Genomic DNA, 19,914 nt, shown 5'->3' with positions numbered 1-19,914 from the left:
GTTATCTACTACCACTGAAAAACTGTTTGAACTGGTAAGGTGGCTAGAAACAACAAATATTTGTAAAACAGCTTTCCTGGGTATGACAATAGCCAGTTAGAAAAGTAATGGAAAAATATGAGCTAATTCACTAGAACACAAACATGAAATGTCTAGAAGTAAACTTAATAAGTGTGTAATACCTACATGGATAAAACAATAATACTTTACTGAAGGACATAATTTACTGATGGATTCAGTCTTGTAAAGGTATCAGTTCTAACCAAATTAGTCAGGGTAGTCTAATTAAAATACAAGAAAAAAAAGGCAAGCCAAATACCTGGTGACTAAATAATACAAGTCATAATTAGCTGCTTTAAAATTGATAGAGAAGATACATGAGAATAATCAAGAAAATTTTGAAAAAGAAAAGTATGAGGCCAGGTGCTGTGGCTCACGCCTGTAATCCCAACACTTTGGGAGGCCGAGGCGGGCAGATCACTTAAGGTCAGGAATTCAAAACCAGCCTGGCCAACATGGTGAAACCCCGTCTCTACTACAAATACAAAAATTAGCCGGGCGTGGTGGCGGGCGCCTGTAATCCCAACTATTCGGGAGGCTGAGGCACGAGAATCACTTGAACCCAGGAGGTGGAGGTTGCACTGAGCCAAGATCATGCCACTGCACTCCAGCCTGGGCTTCAGACCGAAATTCTTTGGAAAAAAAAAAAAAAGAGAGATAAGAGGCTGCACTCTAAAATACCAAAACTAACAAAACTATAATTAAAACAGTTTGCTAATCAATGCAAAACAGATAAATGGACCAGTGGAATGGAGAAAAGTCCAGAAATAAAACTATATGTACATAGAAGTTTGGGATATGAAAAAATAGCATTTAACATCAGTGGGAAATGAGAATATTAAATAAATGTGTTGGTACACTTAGGTATCCACTTGAGGAAAAGATTCCTGCCCTTCACTGGACAAAAAAAATAATAATCCTAGATGGATTAGATATTTAAGTGCACATTTTAAAAAGATTTTTTTCTCATTTAGGAGTGGAGAATTACTTCATTAGCAAGATACAGACCTTGGAACCCATAAAGGATGAAAATATTTTACTACGTAAAAATGTTAAAGCCCGGCCAGGCATGGTGGCTCAGGCGTGTAATCCCAGCACTTTGGGAGGCCAAGGCAGGTGGATCACTTGAGGTCAGGAGTAAAGACTAGCCTGGCCAGCATAGCGAAACTCTGTCTCTACCAACAATACAAAAATTAGCCAGGCACGGTGGTGCACACCTGTAATCCCAGCCACTTGGGAGGCTGAGAAAGGAGGATTGCTTGAGCCTGGGAGGCAGAGACTGCAGTGAGCTGAGATTGCCCACTGTACTCCAGCCTGGACAGCAGAGTGGACCCTGTCCCAAAAATTTTTGCCCTATATGATTAAAAATAACAATATGCACACACATAACATTTTTATGTAGTAAAATACTTTCATCGTTTATGGGTTCCAAGGTGGAATTACAGGTATTAAATTTTTTTCGTATAAAAATCTACAGCTACCAGATTTTCTCATGTATTTTTAATATAACCAGAAAAAGATTTAACTTCAGTGTTCTCAAAAATGAAAAGTAGAAATATATGTATCTTTGAAACCTTGGATATTGTGGAAAAGAATAAAACGTAATTCTAGTGGTTTCATGTTTGGGTGATACCTTGTCAGAGAGGAAAATTATCAATAAATGGAAATTAAAAGTCAACGAGGTTACCTTACTAACTAGTATATACTTTGCTGTAACTAAAAAATGATTTCCTAAAAATTGAACTGCAGCACATTTGTCCAAATTAGCATGCCTTTGTAAAATTGGTTGTTTTTTTCTCTCGATGTTGTAATATTAGTTCAGCTGATCATCTGGGTAGTTAGGTGATAAGTGTTTTTTCTGCCTTAGAAGTGACTTTTTAATTAATTACCTTTAAATGTACAAGAAATTAAGCTTATAATTATGTCCTTAGGATCAAAGTTCTGATCGTACCAGTCTTTCTTCAGTGGGAGCCCAGGATTCTGAATCTACCTCTTTAACAGATGAAGATGTCTGCCATGAGTTGGAAGGACCTATCTCCTCTCAAGAGACCAGTGCTACTTCAGGGACTAAGAGAATTGATAGCCGAATAAGCCTGGAAAGTTCTGCATCCTTGGAAGGTTTGTCCAAACAGTTCTGTCATACTGCATTTGATTTGTAGTTTCATTTGAATTGTGATATTTTCACTTTTTTCTTTATGATTTAATGTTGTTTTTTAATTTTGTAAACAATTTGTATAGTTCCAAAGTCAAAACAATAAAACCAAGGCACTTTCACAAAAGTATAACTTTTATCCCCACTCCCTCATCCTGTTTTCTCCCTATCCCTAGAAGCAACCATTTTTATTCATTTTTGGTTTATCCTTCCATCGTTGCTTTTTTAAAAATATAGATATAGGTATATATATATTTTTTTTTCTTATTACTTCCCTGTCTTCTTACTCAAAGGTAACATACTGTCAATACTTTCCTGCCCCTTGATTTTTTCACTTAATATACTCTGAAGATCATTCTATATCATCACATAGCAATGTTCCCCATTCATTTTTTCAGCTATATAGTACAAAATTATAGTTATACATCATGTGTGGATGTATTATAATTTATTTTAGCCACTTCCCTATTAATGGATGTCAAGTTTCCAGTTTTTCTAATGCTATAATGCATATATGTTATATTTTTACCAGTGTGTCTTTGGAAGATACTTCAGAATTCTTCCTTGAAGTGCTATTGCCAAGTTCCCTTCCTCAGGTTATTTTGCATTCCCACTGCCAGTATATGAGAATACCTATTTCCCCACAGCCTTGTCAACAAAATATGTTGGCACACTTGGATTTTTACCATCTGATAGGTGAGGAATGTATTTCAGTTCAGTTTTCATTTCTATTTCTCTTATAAATGAAGTTGAGAATCTGTTTAAGGACCATTTGCATTTCTTCTGTGGACTGTCCTTTGCCTACAGTTTAATTGTTGGTCCTTTTTTTTTTTAATGTTTTTAGTAGCTTTTTTTTATATTAGGGAGTTAATCCTTTGTTGCTTATATAAGTTGCAAGTAGTTTATCTAAGTTTGTTTTTTGGGGGTGTTTTTTTTGCCATATGTAAGTTTTAAATTCTATATCATCAAATGTATCAGTCTTTCCCCTTATTGCTTCTGGATTGTGAGTTGCTAGAAAAGGTTTTTCTTTCCTTAAGATGTAAAAGAATCCACCAGTGTTTTCTTCTGATACTTATCTGGTTTCCTTCTTAATATTTTCTGGGGCCAGCAGACTTTTTGTGTAAAGCATTATGTAGTAAATATTTTAGGTTTTGCAGGCCACATACACCTCTGTCACATATTCTTTTTTGTTTGTTTCTTTAACAGCTTTTTTAAATGTAAAAGACACTCTTAGCTCAGGGCCATACAAATATGGATTTTACCTCTGATTTAGATATTTGATCCATAGAAAGTTATCCTGGTTAATGGTATGAAGAATGGATGTAATAGAAGATTTGTTTTTCACTTTATCTTTGCTCTTTTAAAAAGATTTTATTATGGAAATTTTCAAACATGCAAAAGTATAAGGAATAGCATTATGAACCCCCATGTATCCATCACCAACTTCAATAATTATCAACCAATAACCAATCTTACTTTATCTGTTCCTTTCTCCTCTGCTGCCAACGTTTTCTCCTTCCTCAATGAGTTATTTCAAGCAAATCTCAGACAATGTATAATTTTATTCATAAACTTCAATATGTATCTCTAAAGTAAAAGACTTTTATGTTATCTATTTTAAACTATTTAAGTGTAACATATAATGTGTCCTTTTTTTTTTTTTTTAAGATAGGGTCTCACTCTGTTGCTCAGGCTGGAGTGCAGTGGCACAGTCATGGCTCACTGCAACCACGATCTCCCATGCTCAAGCCTCAGCATCCCAAGTAGCTGGGACTACAGGCATGCACCAGCACACCCGGCTATTTTTTTGTAGAGATGGGATCTCACTATGTTGCACAGGCTGGTCTCAAACTCCTGGGCTCAAGTGATCCTCCCGCATTGGCTTCCCAAAGTGCTGGGATTACAGGCTTGAGCCACCACACTCAGCTATACTTTTATGAATGTCAATACTTTCACAAATTCAGCACACCTGAGTAATCAGCACTCAGCTCAAGAAACAACATTCATAGCATCTAGAACCCTCTCTCGTGCCCATGTCTAGTCACTTCTTTCTTTACAGGTAAACATTAACTTCTAACACCATAGATTAACTCGGCTATTTTTGAACATTTTATGGGCTTGAATAGTATGTATCTTTTATGAAGTGTTTTTTGAAAACATAATCATAATACCATCATACTTTTAAGTGATATTTATCATATATATCAAATATTTAGTTTCAAGTTTTCATGGTTATAAAACTCATTTTATAGATGGTTTTTTCACATTGGGGTCCATACAGGGCCAGCATTTGCATTTGGCTGATATGTCTATTAACTCTTTTTTGTCTTTATTCCCCTTCCTCTCCCTCTTTTTTTCCCCCTTGCTGTATATTTATGAAGAAATTAGGTGATTAGCCCCACTCCCTTCTTTTCTTTTTTAACATAGAAGAACAGTTCATTGTCTAAGCAAATAACACTAAACTTATAGCCTGATTCATATTTATTAAAATGAATATTCTATACTGTAGATTAGTTAGATACAAAAGGTAGGCTGCTCAAATAAATGATACTCAAGGCTAATAGAAGGTTTGGGGAAGCAATTTTGAACTAGCTGTAGCAGAGGGATTACAGAAGGTTTTGGGGAAGAAGCATCAAGGGAAGAACTGCATTTACCACCAGTGCTAAGCATCTTAAAGGACAGTGAGATTTCAGCTCGTTTTCTGCCTCTCTAGGGTGTCTCTACATGGTAGGGAGTAGGACCAGTGATAGTTCTGAACCTTTTTTTTTTTTTTCCTCCTTGTTATTTATTTGCTAAGCAATCAAGTCTTTAGTCTGGATCACGCTGATTGCATCCCGGTGGTGGTGTTTAACATGTTTTCCCATCCCCTCTTATTTCTTGTGGACTGGTAGTTTACACCATTATTTTTTTTTAACCTTTGTTTATCATTTATTTTGAGACAGTCTCACTCTATCACTCAGGCTAGAGTGCAGTGGCGCAGTCATAGCTCACTGCACCTTCCTCCTCCTGGGTTCAGGTGATCATCCCACCTCAGCTTCCCAGGTAGCTGGGACTACAGGCACACAGTAACATGCCTGGCTACTTTTTTTGTATTTTTTGTAGAAACAGGGTTTTCACCATTTTGCCCAGGCTGGTCTCAAACTCCTGATCCACCTGCCTCAGCCTCCCAAAGTGCTGGGATTACAGGCGTGGGCCACCATGCCTGGCCTTTTGATCTTTATCTTTATAAAAATACCAGTCCTCGGCTGGGCACGGTGGCTCACACCTGTAATCCCAGCACTTTGGGAGGCCGAGGTGGACAGATCATGAGGTCAAGAGATTGAGACCATCCTGGCCAACATGGTGAAACCCCATCTGTACTAAAACTACAAAAAATTAGCTGTGTGTGGTGGCGTGCGCCTGTAGTCCCAGCTACTCGGGATGCTGAGGCAGGAGAATTGCTTGAACCCAGGAGGCGGAGGTTGCAGTTAGCCGAGATCAGGCTACTGCACTCCAGCCTGGCAACAGTGAGATTCCGTCTCAAAAAAAAAAAAAAAAAAAAAAATACCAGTACTCATTCATAAAATGTAGTAATGACAGAGAAAAACATGTGTTGAGAAGGTATAACATAGATCACCTCCAGTTTTACTGACAAGATACAATCACTGTCGACAACTGATTTGACCACAAAACTTCCCTTACTTTTTCGTTGTTATTGTTTTAATATTTACTAATATCCTATTGTTCTTAATAATATAATTGGGAATTCTTCTCAAGTATTTAAGAGCAAACAGCAAGATTAACCATCTTTTTTTTTTTTTTTTTTTTTTTTTTTTTTGAGTCAGGATCTCATTCTGCTGCCCACGCTCTCATTGTAACCTCAAATTTCTGGACTCAAGAAATTTGGACTCCTACCCCAGTCTCCCAAGTAGCTGTGATTATAAGCACACACCACCACGTCCAGCTAATTCTTTATTTTTATTTTTTTGTAGAGACAAGGTCTCACTATGTTGCCAAGGCTGGTCTCGAATTCCTGGCCTGAAGCAATCCTCCCACTTTAGCCTCCCAACGTGCTAGGATTACAGGCATGAGCCACCATGCCCAGCTATTCTAGTTCTTAAAAGACCCTTATAAGGAGAGAATTGCCACTAAATCTTTTCATGATTTGAAATAAAAATGGGCTATTTTATACTTTTTAGACCTTGGAACTAAATACTTTCCTGTATTTTAAACATGAAAAAATAGAAACAGCACAATAATTACTAATGACTAGAATGTTTTCTAGTCTGTTCACATAAAGTGCTTTAATAAGTCAGTAATGAGTGGACACACCTAAGATGTGGGGATGAGCAGAATTAGAGCACATTTCCTTAGGTTTGTGCTCAAAACTTCATGCCTTGAAAAAATCTTGTTCATTATTTGTTTTTCCTAATTACTTTTAATATTTTGACTGGAATAGGTTAACATTTTATCTGAGAACTTATGGAAGTAAAAAATTCTTATATCCTTTCTCATTAATTTTAATGGTTTCTGTTCTTTGTTTTTCACTAATGAACAGGATCCCTGTCGAAGTTTGCCTTACCTGGGAAATCAGAAGTGACATCTTCCTTCAACGCGAGTAATACAAATATCTTCCAGAACTATGCAATGGAGGTACACTTTTGTGCAAAAGAGAATCTTCATATACTGCTTTATAAAATGCACATTTCTTAAGTATTGGTGGACCCAGGTAGAGTAACAGAAGTTAAATACATAGGCTGGGCGCGGTGGCTCATGCCTGTAATCCCAGCACTTTGGGAGGCCAACATGGGTGGATCACCTGAGGTCAGGGGTTCGAGGCCAGCCTGGCCAGTATGGTGAAACCACGTCTCTACTAAAAATACAAAAATTACCCAGGCATGGTGGCAGGCACCTGTAATCCCAGCCACTAGGGAGGCTGAGGCAGGAGAATTACTTAAACGTGGGAGGCAGAGATTGCAGTGAGCCGAGATCACGCCACTGCACTCCAGCCTGGGCGACAGAACAAGACTCCATCTCAAAAAAAGAGAAAAAATAATAAGTTAAATACATAGCACCTGAAATTTCAGAATGTGAATTGCATCTGAGTAAAGTTAAAATTTAGCTTTTGGATATCCAGTATTTCAGATTATTGAAGTCATACTAACTTATTTCTATTAGGACAGATCTATGCTTACTTTAAGGTTTATCAACCTACAAAAGCATTTTAATTTTCATTGTTAGTATTTGGGTTTTTTTCATGAGTGTTCTCTTTGAGTGTTTATTTCACATAATAAACACAATCAGTTTTGCTATGCAAGCATACTTTTTTGGTGAATGTACAGGGAGTAGTTTTGGCATTATGTTGTCAGTTTCTTCCACCATGTTTTTCATTCTTTGTGTCAGTTTGACGTAGGTCTCTGCTGGGTAAGCGTTTGTATCCCACATACTTACAATGAAAAAGTTATACTTTTTCACTTTAAAACTTTTTCCTAATTTTTCTGTAAAAATTGCTTCCAAATACATTTGTGAGTATGGTTGCTATTTTATGTTAATTTGCATAAATCTGGAAAATAAATTTGCATACAGCCAAAACGTAGATGATGAACACTAACTTTACAAAGTTTCTGGAGGCTTCGAGAATTTCTATATTTTCTTAACATAATGATAGCATTTATAGTTATCTATAGCAATGCTTATTAAACTGTCTTTTGTAAAAGACCAGGGTTGTTTTCATTTTGTTTGTTTAATTTCTAATCTGTCATAGCTAATGTTCTTAGAAAATACATTGATTACACACTTAGATGTTACTGCAATATCACAGTACTTTAAAAAGTTTATAAATCCTCCTCTCAATTTCTTATTTATCTCATCACAATCCAGTAAGTGTTTGTAGACCAGTACTGGTCTGGCAACCACACTGATTTGTAATATGTAATTACAAATGCCTGTTTGGGGTATTAACAAATTAGTGATTGAGTTTACTTTTCCATTAATAAAACCACAGCAAAGTTTACTCTGATTTATAATGAAAAAAATCCTCACTTAAAAGCAAGTTTCCCTTTCAGGCAAAAATTCTGGAATAGATTTAGCTGAAGACGATTATAGTATATAATACACTGATGTAATCCAGTGTTTGTGTATAGCATCTGAATCCTTCTGGGTTTTAATTATCCAGTGAATTTATGAATTGTGAAATGGTTTTTAATTCATAATCTGAATTAACCAGCTTTCTTTATAAAGTGCTATCTTCTCCCGCAGGTTCTCATCTCAAGTTGCTCTCGGTGTAGAACTTGTGATTGTCTTGTCCATGATGAGGAAATCATGGCTGGCTGGACAGCAGATGATTCAAATCTCAATACTACATGCCCATTCTGTGGCAATATCTTCTTACCCTTTCTGAATATAGAAATAAGAGATTTAAGACGACCTGGAAGGTAATGATATTTTTTTTCCTTCATGTTTAAGGATCATGTTCCCTATAATATCTCTTTTCTCAAAAAGTTCCTTCGATTCACATTACAGATACTTTCTAAAGTCAAGCCCATCAACAGAAAATATGCACTTTCCATCCTCCATTTCAAGTCAGACGAGGCAGCCTTGCATTTCAACATCAGCCTCTGGTCTTGACACATCTGCTGTCTCTGTTCAAGGGAATTTTGATCTAAATAGGTAATTATGATTATGTGGAAGTATATTTTAACAACATATATTTACACATATTTTAGAAGTATGACAGAAAAATTAGTTGACCATTTCCAGGTTTAAATGTCTACGAATAACAGATTCATAATCTTAAATTCTTACTCTTAAAACAGTGTTAAAATTCTCTAATCACATAAATCTTTAAATATGTAGTTATATGTTATGCTTTATTAATCCCCAGAGTTTAAGCTGTATGTATATATGATAATGTTTACTAGTATTTTAAAGGGAAAAAAATTTAGAACACTCGAGGTTTATAATGACTATCTTTTTTCTTGTCTCTGTCTCTTCAGGAATTAAGTCAATACTACTACTTTTTAATATTTAATTTTCTACCTAGGGAATATTTAATAATCTAAGAAAACATTTGGAGCTGATATAGGAACTGCGAAATTAAACTAAAATTTATATAGTAAGCCTAATATAAGTAAATCTACACTTAAAACTGATGCAGAAATCAATTCCATTTTACAGAAGTGCCAAATAAGCCATATATAGCTGGACAGATGAAGCCATATTGGTAGCTGCATGTGCCAAAAAATGCCTGTATAGTGTTGGCAGGCTAATGTGACCTGTTTGATCTTGATTACTTAATAAAACCAAAAATCTGTTTGTGCACCTTCTTTCATCACAGGTCTATTGTAGCCCTTATCTTTGTCTCCTGGGTTGTGACTCCTGAAGGAATATGTGCCTTTTTTCTCTGCTTTCTATCCCCATGGTCTAGTGTGCTTTCTACTGTATAGAAGTCTACTAAATGTTTTGAATAAATGAATGAATCTTGAAGATTTACAGTTGATTTGATAAAAAAGGAAATTTATCATGACTATACTACTTAAAAATATATCCTATTTCCCAGCTGAAGCCTGAGTAGCATTTCCTTTCATTCATGTTGCCATGTCTAGCTCTGATTCTTTTTTTTTTTTGAGACAGAGTCTCACTCTGTTGCCCATACTGGAGTACAGTGGTGCAATCTTGGCTCACTGCAATCTTTGCCTCCCAGGTTCAAATAATGCTTCTGCCTCAGCCTCCCAAGTAGCTGGGATTACAGGCACCTGCCATCACACCTGGCTAATTTTTCTATTGTTAGTAGAGACAGGGTTTCACCATGTTGGCCAAGCTGCTCTCGAACTCCTGACCTCAGGCAATCCACCTACCTCAGCCTCCCAAAGTGCTGGCATTACAGGTGTGAGCCACCTCACCCGACCATCTAGCTCGGATTCTAAAGAGAAGAACATGGCCGGGAGTGGTGGCCCACACTTGTAATCCCAGCACTTTGGGAGGCCGAGGTGGGCAGATGGCTTGAGCCTGGGAGTTCGAGACCAGCCTGGACGACATGGCGAAACCCCATCTCTACTAAAAATACAAAAATTAGGCAGGCATGGTGGCGTGTGCCTGTAGTCCCAGCCACTCCTGGAGGCTGAGGTGGGAGGATCGCTTGAGCCTAGGAGACAGAAGTTGCAGTGAGCCAAGATCACACCACTGCAGTCCAGCCTGGGTGACAGAGCAAGACTCTGTCTTAAAAAAAAAAAAGAGAGAGAGAGAGAACATGATCCTTGTTGATGAAGTAAAGTAAATCTAGACACTGATACACTTTCTTCTTTTTTCAATTCCCAAGCAAATCTAAACTGCAGGAAAATTTTTGCACCCGAAGTATTCAGATCCCTGCTAATAGATCAAAAACAGCTATGTCTAAATGTCCAATATTTCCAATGGCCAGGAGTATTAGTACTTCTGGCCCCTTGGATAAGGAAGATACTGGAAGACAGAAGCTCATTTCTACAGGCAGCCTGCCAGCTACTTTACAAGGAGCTACAGTATGTATTTTGGTGTATTTTTTTATTTGGAAATTGATCACTTACGTATGATTTTGTTCCCCTTGTCCTAAGTAGTCTTATTAGCTTTATTATTGCCAAAAAGAGTCTCTTATCCCATGATACAATTATATTACTTTTCTACTCATATGGGAATCATTGAATTTTTTAATGGCTTAGTATTATTTTGCATTTGCCATTTATGGTTTTTATTTATTCAACAGGATTCTTTAGGTTTAGAATGGCACCTTCCAAGTCCCGATCCTGTCACTGTTCCGTATCTTAGTCCTTTAGTGGTATGGAAAGAACTTGAAAGCTTATTGGAAAATGAAGGTGATCATGCAATAACAGTGGCAGACTTTGTGGACCATCATCCAATTGTTTTTTGGAACCTGGTATGGTATTTCAGACGTCTTGACTTGCCCAGTAACTTACCTGGATTGATTCTTTCTTCTGAGCACTGTAACAAGTATTCAAAGGTATGAGACTAAAAATTAAAAGGCACTGAATGCTTCTGTTACCATTGTAATATTTGCATATTCCTAATGATTAAAAAGTAAGGTCTGTTTTTATGCTAAATTTATTTTATTTTATTTTTTGAGATGTAGTCTCACTCTTTCGCCAGGCTGGAGTGCAGTGGCACTATCTCGGCTCACTGCAGCCTCCAGCTACAGGGTTCAAGTAATTCTCCTACCTCAGCCTCCCAAGTAGCTGGGATTACAGGCACACACCACCACGCTCAGCTAATTTTTGTATTTTTAGTAGAGACGGGGTTTCACCATGTTGGCCAGGATGGTCTTGATCTCTTGACCTTATGATCCACTTGCCTCAGCCTCCCAAAGTGTTGGGATTACAGGCGTGAGCCACCGCGCCCAGCCTATGCTAAATATTTTTAATAGCCCTCTGGGTCATTAGATAAATAGAATTGTTTTAGTTGTATTTACAAATAATATTTTCTTCTTACAGGCTAGCAATAAGAGTCTTTTTTTTTTGCCTTCTCCTAAAATTTACATTAAATGTACTTGAATTTTTGCTATTGCTTCAAGAATAAACTGGAAATGACTCTTAGGAGGCAGATTTGTGAGTTAGGCCCACTTACATCTTGTACTTCTTTCAAAACAAGCCTAATTTTTTTTTTTTTTTTTTTTTTGACACAAGATCTCGCCCTGTCACCCAGACTGGAGTGCAGTGGTGTGGTCATGGCTCACTGTGACCTCTAACCCCTGGGCTCAAATGACCCTCCTGTCTCAGCCTCCCAAAGTGCTGGGGTTATAGGCAGGAGCCACTGTGTCCAGCCCAAGCCTAACACTTTTTAAGGATATCTGTACAGCAGTCCCTCCTTATTCATGGTTTTCCTTTCTGAGGTTTCAGTTACCCATGGTAACTGTGGTCTCAAAATATTAAGTGGAAACTTCGAGAAAGAAACACTTCATAAGTTTTAAATTGCATGCTGTTCTGAGTAGCATGATGAAATCTCGTGCTGTCCCATCTGGGATGTGAATCATCCCTTTGTTCAGTGTATCCACGCTGTGTATGCCACCTGCCTGTTAATCATTGAGTAGCCATCTCTGTTATCAGACCCACTGTGATGGTATCACAGTGCTTGTGTTCATGTAACTCCTGTTTTACTTAATGGCACAAAGCAGTGATGCTGGCATATTGTTTTAATTGTTCTATTTTATTATTAGTTATTGTTAATTTCTTTTTGTGCCTCATTTATAAATTAAATATCACAAGTATGTATGTATAGGAAAATACAGTATATATAGGGTTCGGTACTATCTGCAGTTATAGGTATCCATTAGAGGTCTTGGAATATGGCTGCTGAGGATAAAGGGGGACTATTGAAATTCATATTGCAATTATGTGCTACCACTCTCGTCATTCCTTTACCCTGGATTTTTGCTTAACATTTAGGCAATTTGTTTGTTATATGTTCATTTGTATTTTTGGTATGTTGTTTTATAAAAGTGTCTTTACTTTTTCATATACTGCCACTGCCACTAAATGGTGGTCTCTAAGTTCAGGAACCTTGCCTTCTCTCTTCTTGTGCTGCATGCCTATGATTGTGCATGTGCTTCGGATTTTCAGTACATCATACATGAGTGACAAAGACGTGAACTCAGTGTTATCTGGGCCAGGGTGTTGGATGATATAGGATGGGACTCCTGGATTTATCTTTCTGTGACTTTGAATCATGAGCAAGAGGAGCAAGATGAGTTCTTCTTGGTACCCTTTCTCACGGATCTCAAGTACTTTGTTATATCTGATCTTTAGAGATCATTAGCTTTTCCACACAGCCCATCTTCCTGTAGTAGATATCAAATGTAGGTAAATCAGTCTTTTTCTGTTCTCTTTTCTGTCTCGCACATATACATCCTAAAAAATATTTATAAGAATTGTATAAAATACTTATGAAAAATTATCATGTAAGGATCATTAATGAATGTTTATTGTATAACACAGATTCCCCGCCACTGTATGTCTGAAGATAGCAAATATGTTTTAATACAAATGTTATGGGACAATATGAAGTTACATCAGGATCCGGGACAGCCCTTGTACATTCTCTGGAATGCACACAGTAAGTGCCATCATAGAATGCTGACTTTGTTCATATGAGAGTAACCTCTACTAGCTTTAAATAGTGTAAACCAATGTATAACTGACTTTTATTTTACTGTACTACTTTTTGTCTTACAGGTCAAAGTCGTACTCTTTTGTTTGAGAGTGAGTGTTTGATTTTTTCAGTGCTACCTTCTATGGAGGTCTAAGGGTTTTTTTTTTGTTTTTTGGTTTGGTTTTTTGAGGGGTGCTGTGTATGTGCTGGAGGGGTTGGTTGTGTTTTGCAGAATTCAGCTTTCAGCACATTGCTCATCCCAATTTCTTCTTTTTACTTATTTTTTATTTGTTTCCATCCCAGGCTGCTGATTTAGAATTTTCATCAGAGGCTGTATTAAGGGAAACAATATTTTAGTTATTGTCTATTTAAGACCACAGAAAGCTTTAGACCTTTTTTTGTCATTATTTGTCTTATTTTTTGCTTTCTTCATTCTTGGATTCCTATTTCTTTATCTATTGCCCTTAATTTATTTTTAGTGCTTTGTAACTTAATATCTGTCAGTTGCTGCTTAATTTCTTTCTCCTTTCTACACAGAACATTTTCCTTCATCTGTTCTTTTGTTCGTTTACAGCCCAAAAATATCCAATGGTCCATTTATTGCAAAAAAGTGATAACTCATTTAACCAGGAACTGTTGAAAAGTATGGTAAAAAGCATTAAAATGAATGATGTCTATGGACCAATGAGTCAGATTTTAGAGACACTGAATAAGTGTCCACATTTTAAAAGACAGAGGTAAGTCCTTCTCTTAGACGAATATATTGTTCTCCTAGGCAGATTCATATTGTTTGCTTAGTAATTTGTTAGAATATCTCATGCTTATGATAGCATTAAATTTTTTATAGGGAACATATGGACTATATGGATACTAATATTTTCTCCATGACTTTTTCTCCCTAGGAGTTTATACAGAGAAATACTATTTCTCTCACTTGTGGCACTGGGAAGAGAAAACATTGATATAGGTAATTTAGCTTTATATCTAATATGTAATATTTATATATCATGGAATAGTTTTCAAAGTATTTTTATATTAGTAGTTATACTTTATTAGTAATATTAAATCTGTAATTATATAAAGGTAGATTAGTTGTTGCTAAGGACCAAGAGGTGGGGTGAATAGGGAGTGACTGCTAACTGATATAAGGTTTCTTTTTGGTGAGATGAAAATGTTCTGGAATTAGGCAGTGGTGATAGTTGTACAATCTTGTGAATATACCAAAAAAACACTAAATTGTATACTTTAAGTTAGTGAATTGTATGGTATATGGATTATATTTCAATTTTTAAAAGTTAATCTGACAAGAAAAGGACTAGTCAGGAAAAATTATTTAATTGAAAGAAGCCGGGTGCGGTAGCTCATGTCTGTAATCCCAGCACTTTGGGAGGCCAAGGTGGGTGGATCGCTTGAGGCCAGGAGTTTGAGACCAACCTGGGCAACATGGTGAAACCCCATTTCTACCAAAAAAAAAAAAAAAAGTTAGCCAGATATGGTGGCACATGGCTGTAGTCCCAGCTACTTGGGAGGCTGAGGTGAAAGTATCATGTGAGCCTGGGCAGTCGAGGCTGCAGTGAGCCATGACGGTGCCGCTGCATGCCAGCCTGGGCTGTAGAGCAAGACCTTATCTGATAAAAAAAGAATCAACAGAAGGTGATTCTTTTCTAGAAGCTACTGTAATTACATCAGGGTAATGCTACCAGGAGCAGAGCTGGAAAAATCAATAGTATAGAATAGGGAGTCTAGAAATAAACATAAATATCTATGGGAATATAATATATAATAAAATCAGCCAGGTGCAGTGGCTCACGCCTGTAATCCCAACACTGTAGGAGGCCAAGGCGGGCAGATCATCTGAGGTTAGGAGTTCGAGGCAAGCCTGGCCAATATGGTGAAACCCCATCTCTACTAAAAATACAAAATTAGCCAGGCGTGGTGGCGCATGCCTGTAGTCCCAGCTACTCAGGAGCCTGAGGCAGGAGAATCACTTGAACCCAGGAGGCGGAGGCAGCAGTGAGCTGAGATTGTGCCACTGCACTCCAGCCTGCGCAACAAGAGTGAAACTCCGTCTAACCAAAAAAAAAAAAAAAAAAAAAAAATATATATATATATATATACACACACATATATATAAAAAATAAAATCAGTTAGGAAAGGTAGACTATTAAATGGCACTGGGATAGTCATTCTAGCCACTTGAGAAAGATGCCAGAACTTAACCAAAATCATGAATAGTGTTATTTGAGCTAGGCCTTTTAACTATGGTGAAACAGAGGATACCAAAAAGGATTATTCAGATCCTTGTTACCATCCCTTTATTCCCTACCTAGTACAAGCCCAGACTGTAGTCAGATATTACTCTAGCCCTCTGCCAAAGGTGGGATTTCCTTGAATGTCTAAAAAATTCCAGACCTCCAAGCTAGAGAAGCTCACTTGCTCATGCACTTGACTCAACTCAAACAAGCCTTTATGGGTACCACTGTGGTACTGTTTCAGAGAGGAAAGATGTTCTTATGTCCGTCACCTCCCCAAAGCAGAAAAATAGGATCTTAGTGACATTGTTATAATTCATACCCCATTTGGCTCTCTGAGGGGCAAATTTTTATCCAGTATGTGTTTAAAATAAGCAATAAGTTAGCATGATTTCTAGGCTGAGAGAAACTTTTAGCAGAAGCTTGTAAACCTCGGTTGTCCCTTTTTGTCACATGTGGACTATCTTCTGGGGAAAAGGCACACAGACCTTGGTATAATGTCCTTAAAAATAAAAGTAACAGTCTGTTAGCTCCATCTGTTGCCATGTGGAAAAGGGAAAAAAAATCATTACATGGTGATTTCAGATATTTGGATTATTTTCCCAGAGGTTTCCCATAATATAGGAAGTTAGGACACATAAACCAAAAAAAATTTCTGTTGAAGCAAAATTTAAATTTAAAAAATGAAACCATAAAAGGACTAGTGTAAAGAAAATATGGGCAAAAAAACTTTTTGTCAATCCTGATGGGAAAAGGCTATTATTTATTTTTACTGTTTTTATTGAGTATGCAAAGCAAAGTACCAAAAAAGTGCATATGGTATTTGGTGGTTTTTAACATCTGTACCTGGTAAAATTAAAAATTGGCATTTTCAAACCTTTAAGTTTCACTGGTCTGTGCAATCCAGCTGTGGTCCTTTGGATAAAGAAATGTCCTAGCAATTCCTTCTTGGCCTCTAATGTTGTGTTTCTGTAGTATTATAGAAACTTGATAGTTTTCAACATCAGACCTAAATTTCTTTATCCTTTTATTTCTTTATCAATTTCTGCAGATGCTTTTGATAAAGAGTACAAGATGGCATACGATCGTCTCACACCTAGTCAAGTCAAGAGTACACACAACTGTGATAGACCACCAAGTACAGGGGTGATGGAATGTCGAAAAACCTTTGGAGAACCTTATCTTTAAGATGTATTTGTATGTGTAAACATTCAATGTATATTGTATAGTCAGTGTATAAAATAACACTTTTAGACTCTAAATATTTTTTCTTCAATTTTTGAAAATACAATTTGTAAATGGTTCAAAAGACTCAGACAGCTTATGTACAGAATGTTTGAAGAAGAGAATAGTGACAAGTGGGGAGAAAGCCACTTTGTTTCTCATTTCTTTTTTCTTCTTAACTCCCCTGTAATAGTAAATAAAGTATTTTTGTGATGAGGAAATCCCTAAACAAAATTAGTTGCCATAAAATATATGACAACTGTTTTATGGTTTCTCTTGGAAGAGACAGATTGAAAAATCATGAATGGAATCTAAACAGAAATGTCAGATGAACGTATTTCCTGTTTTCATAGACTATTCAAATGTTTTGACCATGAAGTTGTATTATACATATTTTAAATTGTTTATAGTAAGTTGATATTTTTTTAATTTTTAAATTGAATATAGCAAACTTAAAATGAATTTAAACTTAAGCAAGCAAGCAAGTGTGTATTTTCCTTGTCTGCTGCTATTTGAAGTAATTAGTACAGCTGCAGATCTCTCTGTGTATATCTATCTATATATATATTTTTTATTACTTGGGAGAATGAATTTTAAAATGTCAGTGCTAGTGTCAAGTGTTGTCCTAGGATTGCATGTTAGTACCCCTAAGCCTGAGTGCGGGGAGTGAGTTATGCGAGGGTAGCGTGCACTGCACAGACTGACTCATGGAGCCTTGTGCAAGGAGAGCCAGAGAGGTTCACTATACCATGACACCAAAATTGTCTCTATTGCTAATAGATACGTATAGTATACAGGGAAAATAGCTTATAAATCCAAATATCAATTTAAATTTTAATATTCTACATGAAAACTTACATTGGGAAATATGCAGACAAGTGATTATATTCCAAATTTTACCCTTATTTTAATATCTAAAATATTGGGTATGATGCAAATTATACTATAGAATATTTATCTGAAATATGACTTACTGGGGTATTCTGTTAATACTATATATAAATATTCAGAATTTTTTTCAAAAGTAGAAAAATTCCCCTCTGAAAGTACAGCCAGATAGATTTTCATCCATATTGAGGAACTTAGCTTTTTCAACAAGCTTCAGAATCTGAAGTCTGTAGAATCTAAAATACAGAAATATCCAGAAATCAGACAATAAATTGAAAGTTTAGACATCATGAGTATTAAATAGCTTTAAAAATATATTTTTAGTCATATTTCTAATGTAACTTTCTTTGGGTAATTTCTGGTAAGGAAAAACATCTTTTGGCTGCTAGAATTAGTTATAGATTTTCAATATGTGTGTGTGTTTGCACACATTATCATTAGTGAAGGAATTCCCTAGCCAGCTTTAAAGAAGGAAAAAATGGATAGTCCCAAATTAGGTGTATAAAGCCAGTAGAGTCCACGACACTTGGACTGGAGGTATCTTGGAGTCCTGAGACTTAGAATCAGTTCAGCTGCAGAAAACCCACCTTTTGAGTTCACATCATTAGTGAATAGCACCATGCTGAAACATTTCACAGCTTCCAACTCTGGGAAATAATGGAGAGAGTTTAAAAATGTAAAACTTCAGTTAGTTTGGGGCTGAACTTGCTTACTTGAAAAATCTGGTGCTAGGCACATGTATCTGCCTCTCCTTTGTAAATACCACTCCAATCTTATTCTTTGCTATTCAGATCCAAGTTTCATGTTCTACTTGTTCTTCATGTTCTTTAAATCATTTGAAAGTTTTCAACTGAGAGAAACATTTCAGAGGGGGGAGGCTTTTGGCACTGGTGATAAACATCCCTCCAAGAGAACCGTCTGGGGTTCTCTTCTATTTGTGGTTGGTTGTTTTTATTCTTTTAAAAACAGCTTTCATTGTTGTTTACTTTTTGTGTAATACAAACAAAATGTAGGAATCATAGTTTATTGATTTCAAATGGCTGACAAAGAATGAGTAAAACCATTCTTTATGGTTTTATGATTCAGACTCATTTGGAAAAGCGAATGTAATTTTTACCTCCTCTTTCCACCCCAAGTTTTGTTTCTGCTTTTGGAGAGGGTTGTATTTCCCCTACTTTTAATCCCTAGGGAATATTATTGCACAGATTTAGTCTTAAAACCTAAAACACGAATACAAAGTGGTAAACCTGTTCAAAAGAAAATTAAAATATGAATCATTCTTGAGCTGGGCGTGGTAGCTCATGGAGGCCTGTAATCCCAGCACTTTGGGAGGCCGAGGCAGGGAGGATTGCTTGAGTCCAGGAGTTCAAAACCAGCCTGAGCAACATAGAGAGACCCTGTCTCTACAAAAAAATTTTTAAAATTTGCTCGGTATGGTGGCTCATGCTTGGTAATCCCAGCTACTCGGGAGGCTGAAGCAGGAGGATCACTTTGAGCCTGGGGGTTTGGGGCTGCAATGAGCTGTGATCATGCCATTGCACTCTAGCCTGGATTACAGAGCAAGACCCTGTCTCAAAAAAAAAAAAAAAAAAAAAAAAAAAAAAAAAAACAGAAAATATCAATCATTTAAAATAACTCTATACAAACTTTTCTTCAATTTTTTGTTAACCATACATTTTGGAGAATAATGGCCAACCATGTTGGAGAGAAATGCCCTTGTGCTACATCATCTGTCTTTTATTTTCTTACTCTTAGTTTTGTTTATATGTTTAAATGGTTGACAATAAACCATGTCCTGTGCTGATGTAGCTTGTTTACTACGTCCTACCATTATGTTCTAAATGGCACACATTTGTATTCCATATCGTATTTCAAATATTCTACTTTTTCCTCCTAGTGTTAGGTGGAGAAATATGCAGCTGTTCATCTTCTGATTTTTGTCTTCTTTTCCCTGACTTTCTTGGGGTTTGAGTTTCTGTTTTGCTCTAAAACCCTAACACTACCAGCATATTTAATTGTAAGGTTTTCTAGTATGTCTCCCCATTTGTGTATTTAGAGAAATGGTCCCAGAAAACATTGGTTCAACATTTTAGGCAGTAAATACTTATTTTTACTCTATGCTGATAATTACTATGATACTTAAGTGCAACCAGCAAGTATTAGCTAGCTCTATTTAGAAGTTATGCTATATTTCTAAATACAGGCTGAGCTCCTGGAATCAAATGC

At 36.5% G+C, this 19,914-nt stretch overlaps 1 protein-coding gene across 13 annotated transcripts in view; it reads left to right on the top strand.

Annotated features, from left to right (window-relative positions):
- Positions 1 to 19,914, top strand: part of DENND4A (DENN domain containing 4A) — a 134,292-nt gene that overhangs the window by 113,735 nt on the left and 643 nt on the right. For 6 of the 13 annotated variants that reach the window (XM_055362631.2, XM_055362627.2, XM_055362624.2 and 3 more), the window contains 11 exons: positions 1,992 to 2,178; positions 6,750 to 6,844; positions 8,450 to 8,625; positions 8,714 to 8,860; positions 10,509 to 10,707; positions 10,929 to 11,183; positions 13,171 to 13,288; positions 13,408 to 13,434; positions 13,899 to 14,061; positions 14,227 to 14,291; positions 16,628 to 19,496. In XM_055362631.2, coding sequence (XP_055218606.1) covers positions 1,992 to 2,178; positions 6,750 to 6,844; positions 8,450 to 8,625; positions 8,714 to 8,860; positions 10,509 to 10,707; positions 10,929 to 11,183; positions 13,171 to 13,288; positions 13,408 to 13,434; positions 13,899 to 14,061; positions 14,227 to 14,291; positions 16,628 to 16,764 — 1,569 coding nt within the window. In that variant the 3' untranslated portion in view covers positions 16,765 to 19,496. Of the gene's footprint in view, positions 1 to 1,991; positions 2,179 to 6,749; positions 6,845 to 8,449; positions 8,626 to 8,713; positions 8,861 to 10,508; positions 10,708 to 10,928; positions 11,184 to 13,170; positions 13,289 to 13,407; positions 13,435 to 13,898; positions 14,062 to 14,226; positions 14,292 to 16,627; positions 19,497 to 19,914 lie in introns of those variants that run through there. The other 7 variants (XM_055362633.2, XM_019010674.4, XM_019010673.4 and 4 more) reach the window with 2 other exon arrangements.

Source organism: Gorilla gorilla, chromosome 16 (genome assembly GCF_029281585.2).
Source record: "Gorilla gorilla gorilla isolate KB3781 chromosome 16, NHGRI_mGorGor1-v2.1_pri, whole genome shotgun sequence".
Lineage (NCBI taxonomy): Eukaryota > Metazoa > Chordata > Mammalia > Primates > Hominidae > Gorilla > Gorilla gorilla.
Note: the sequence above shows the minus strand (reverse complement) of the source record. Positions and strands in the feature narration are given on the sequence as shown.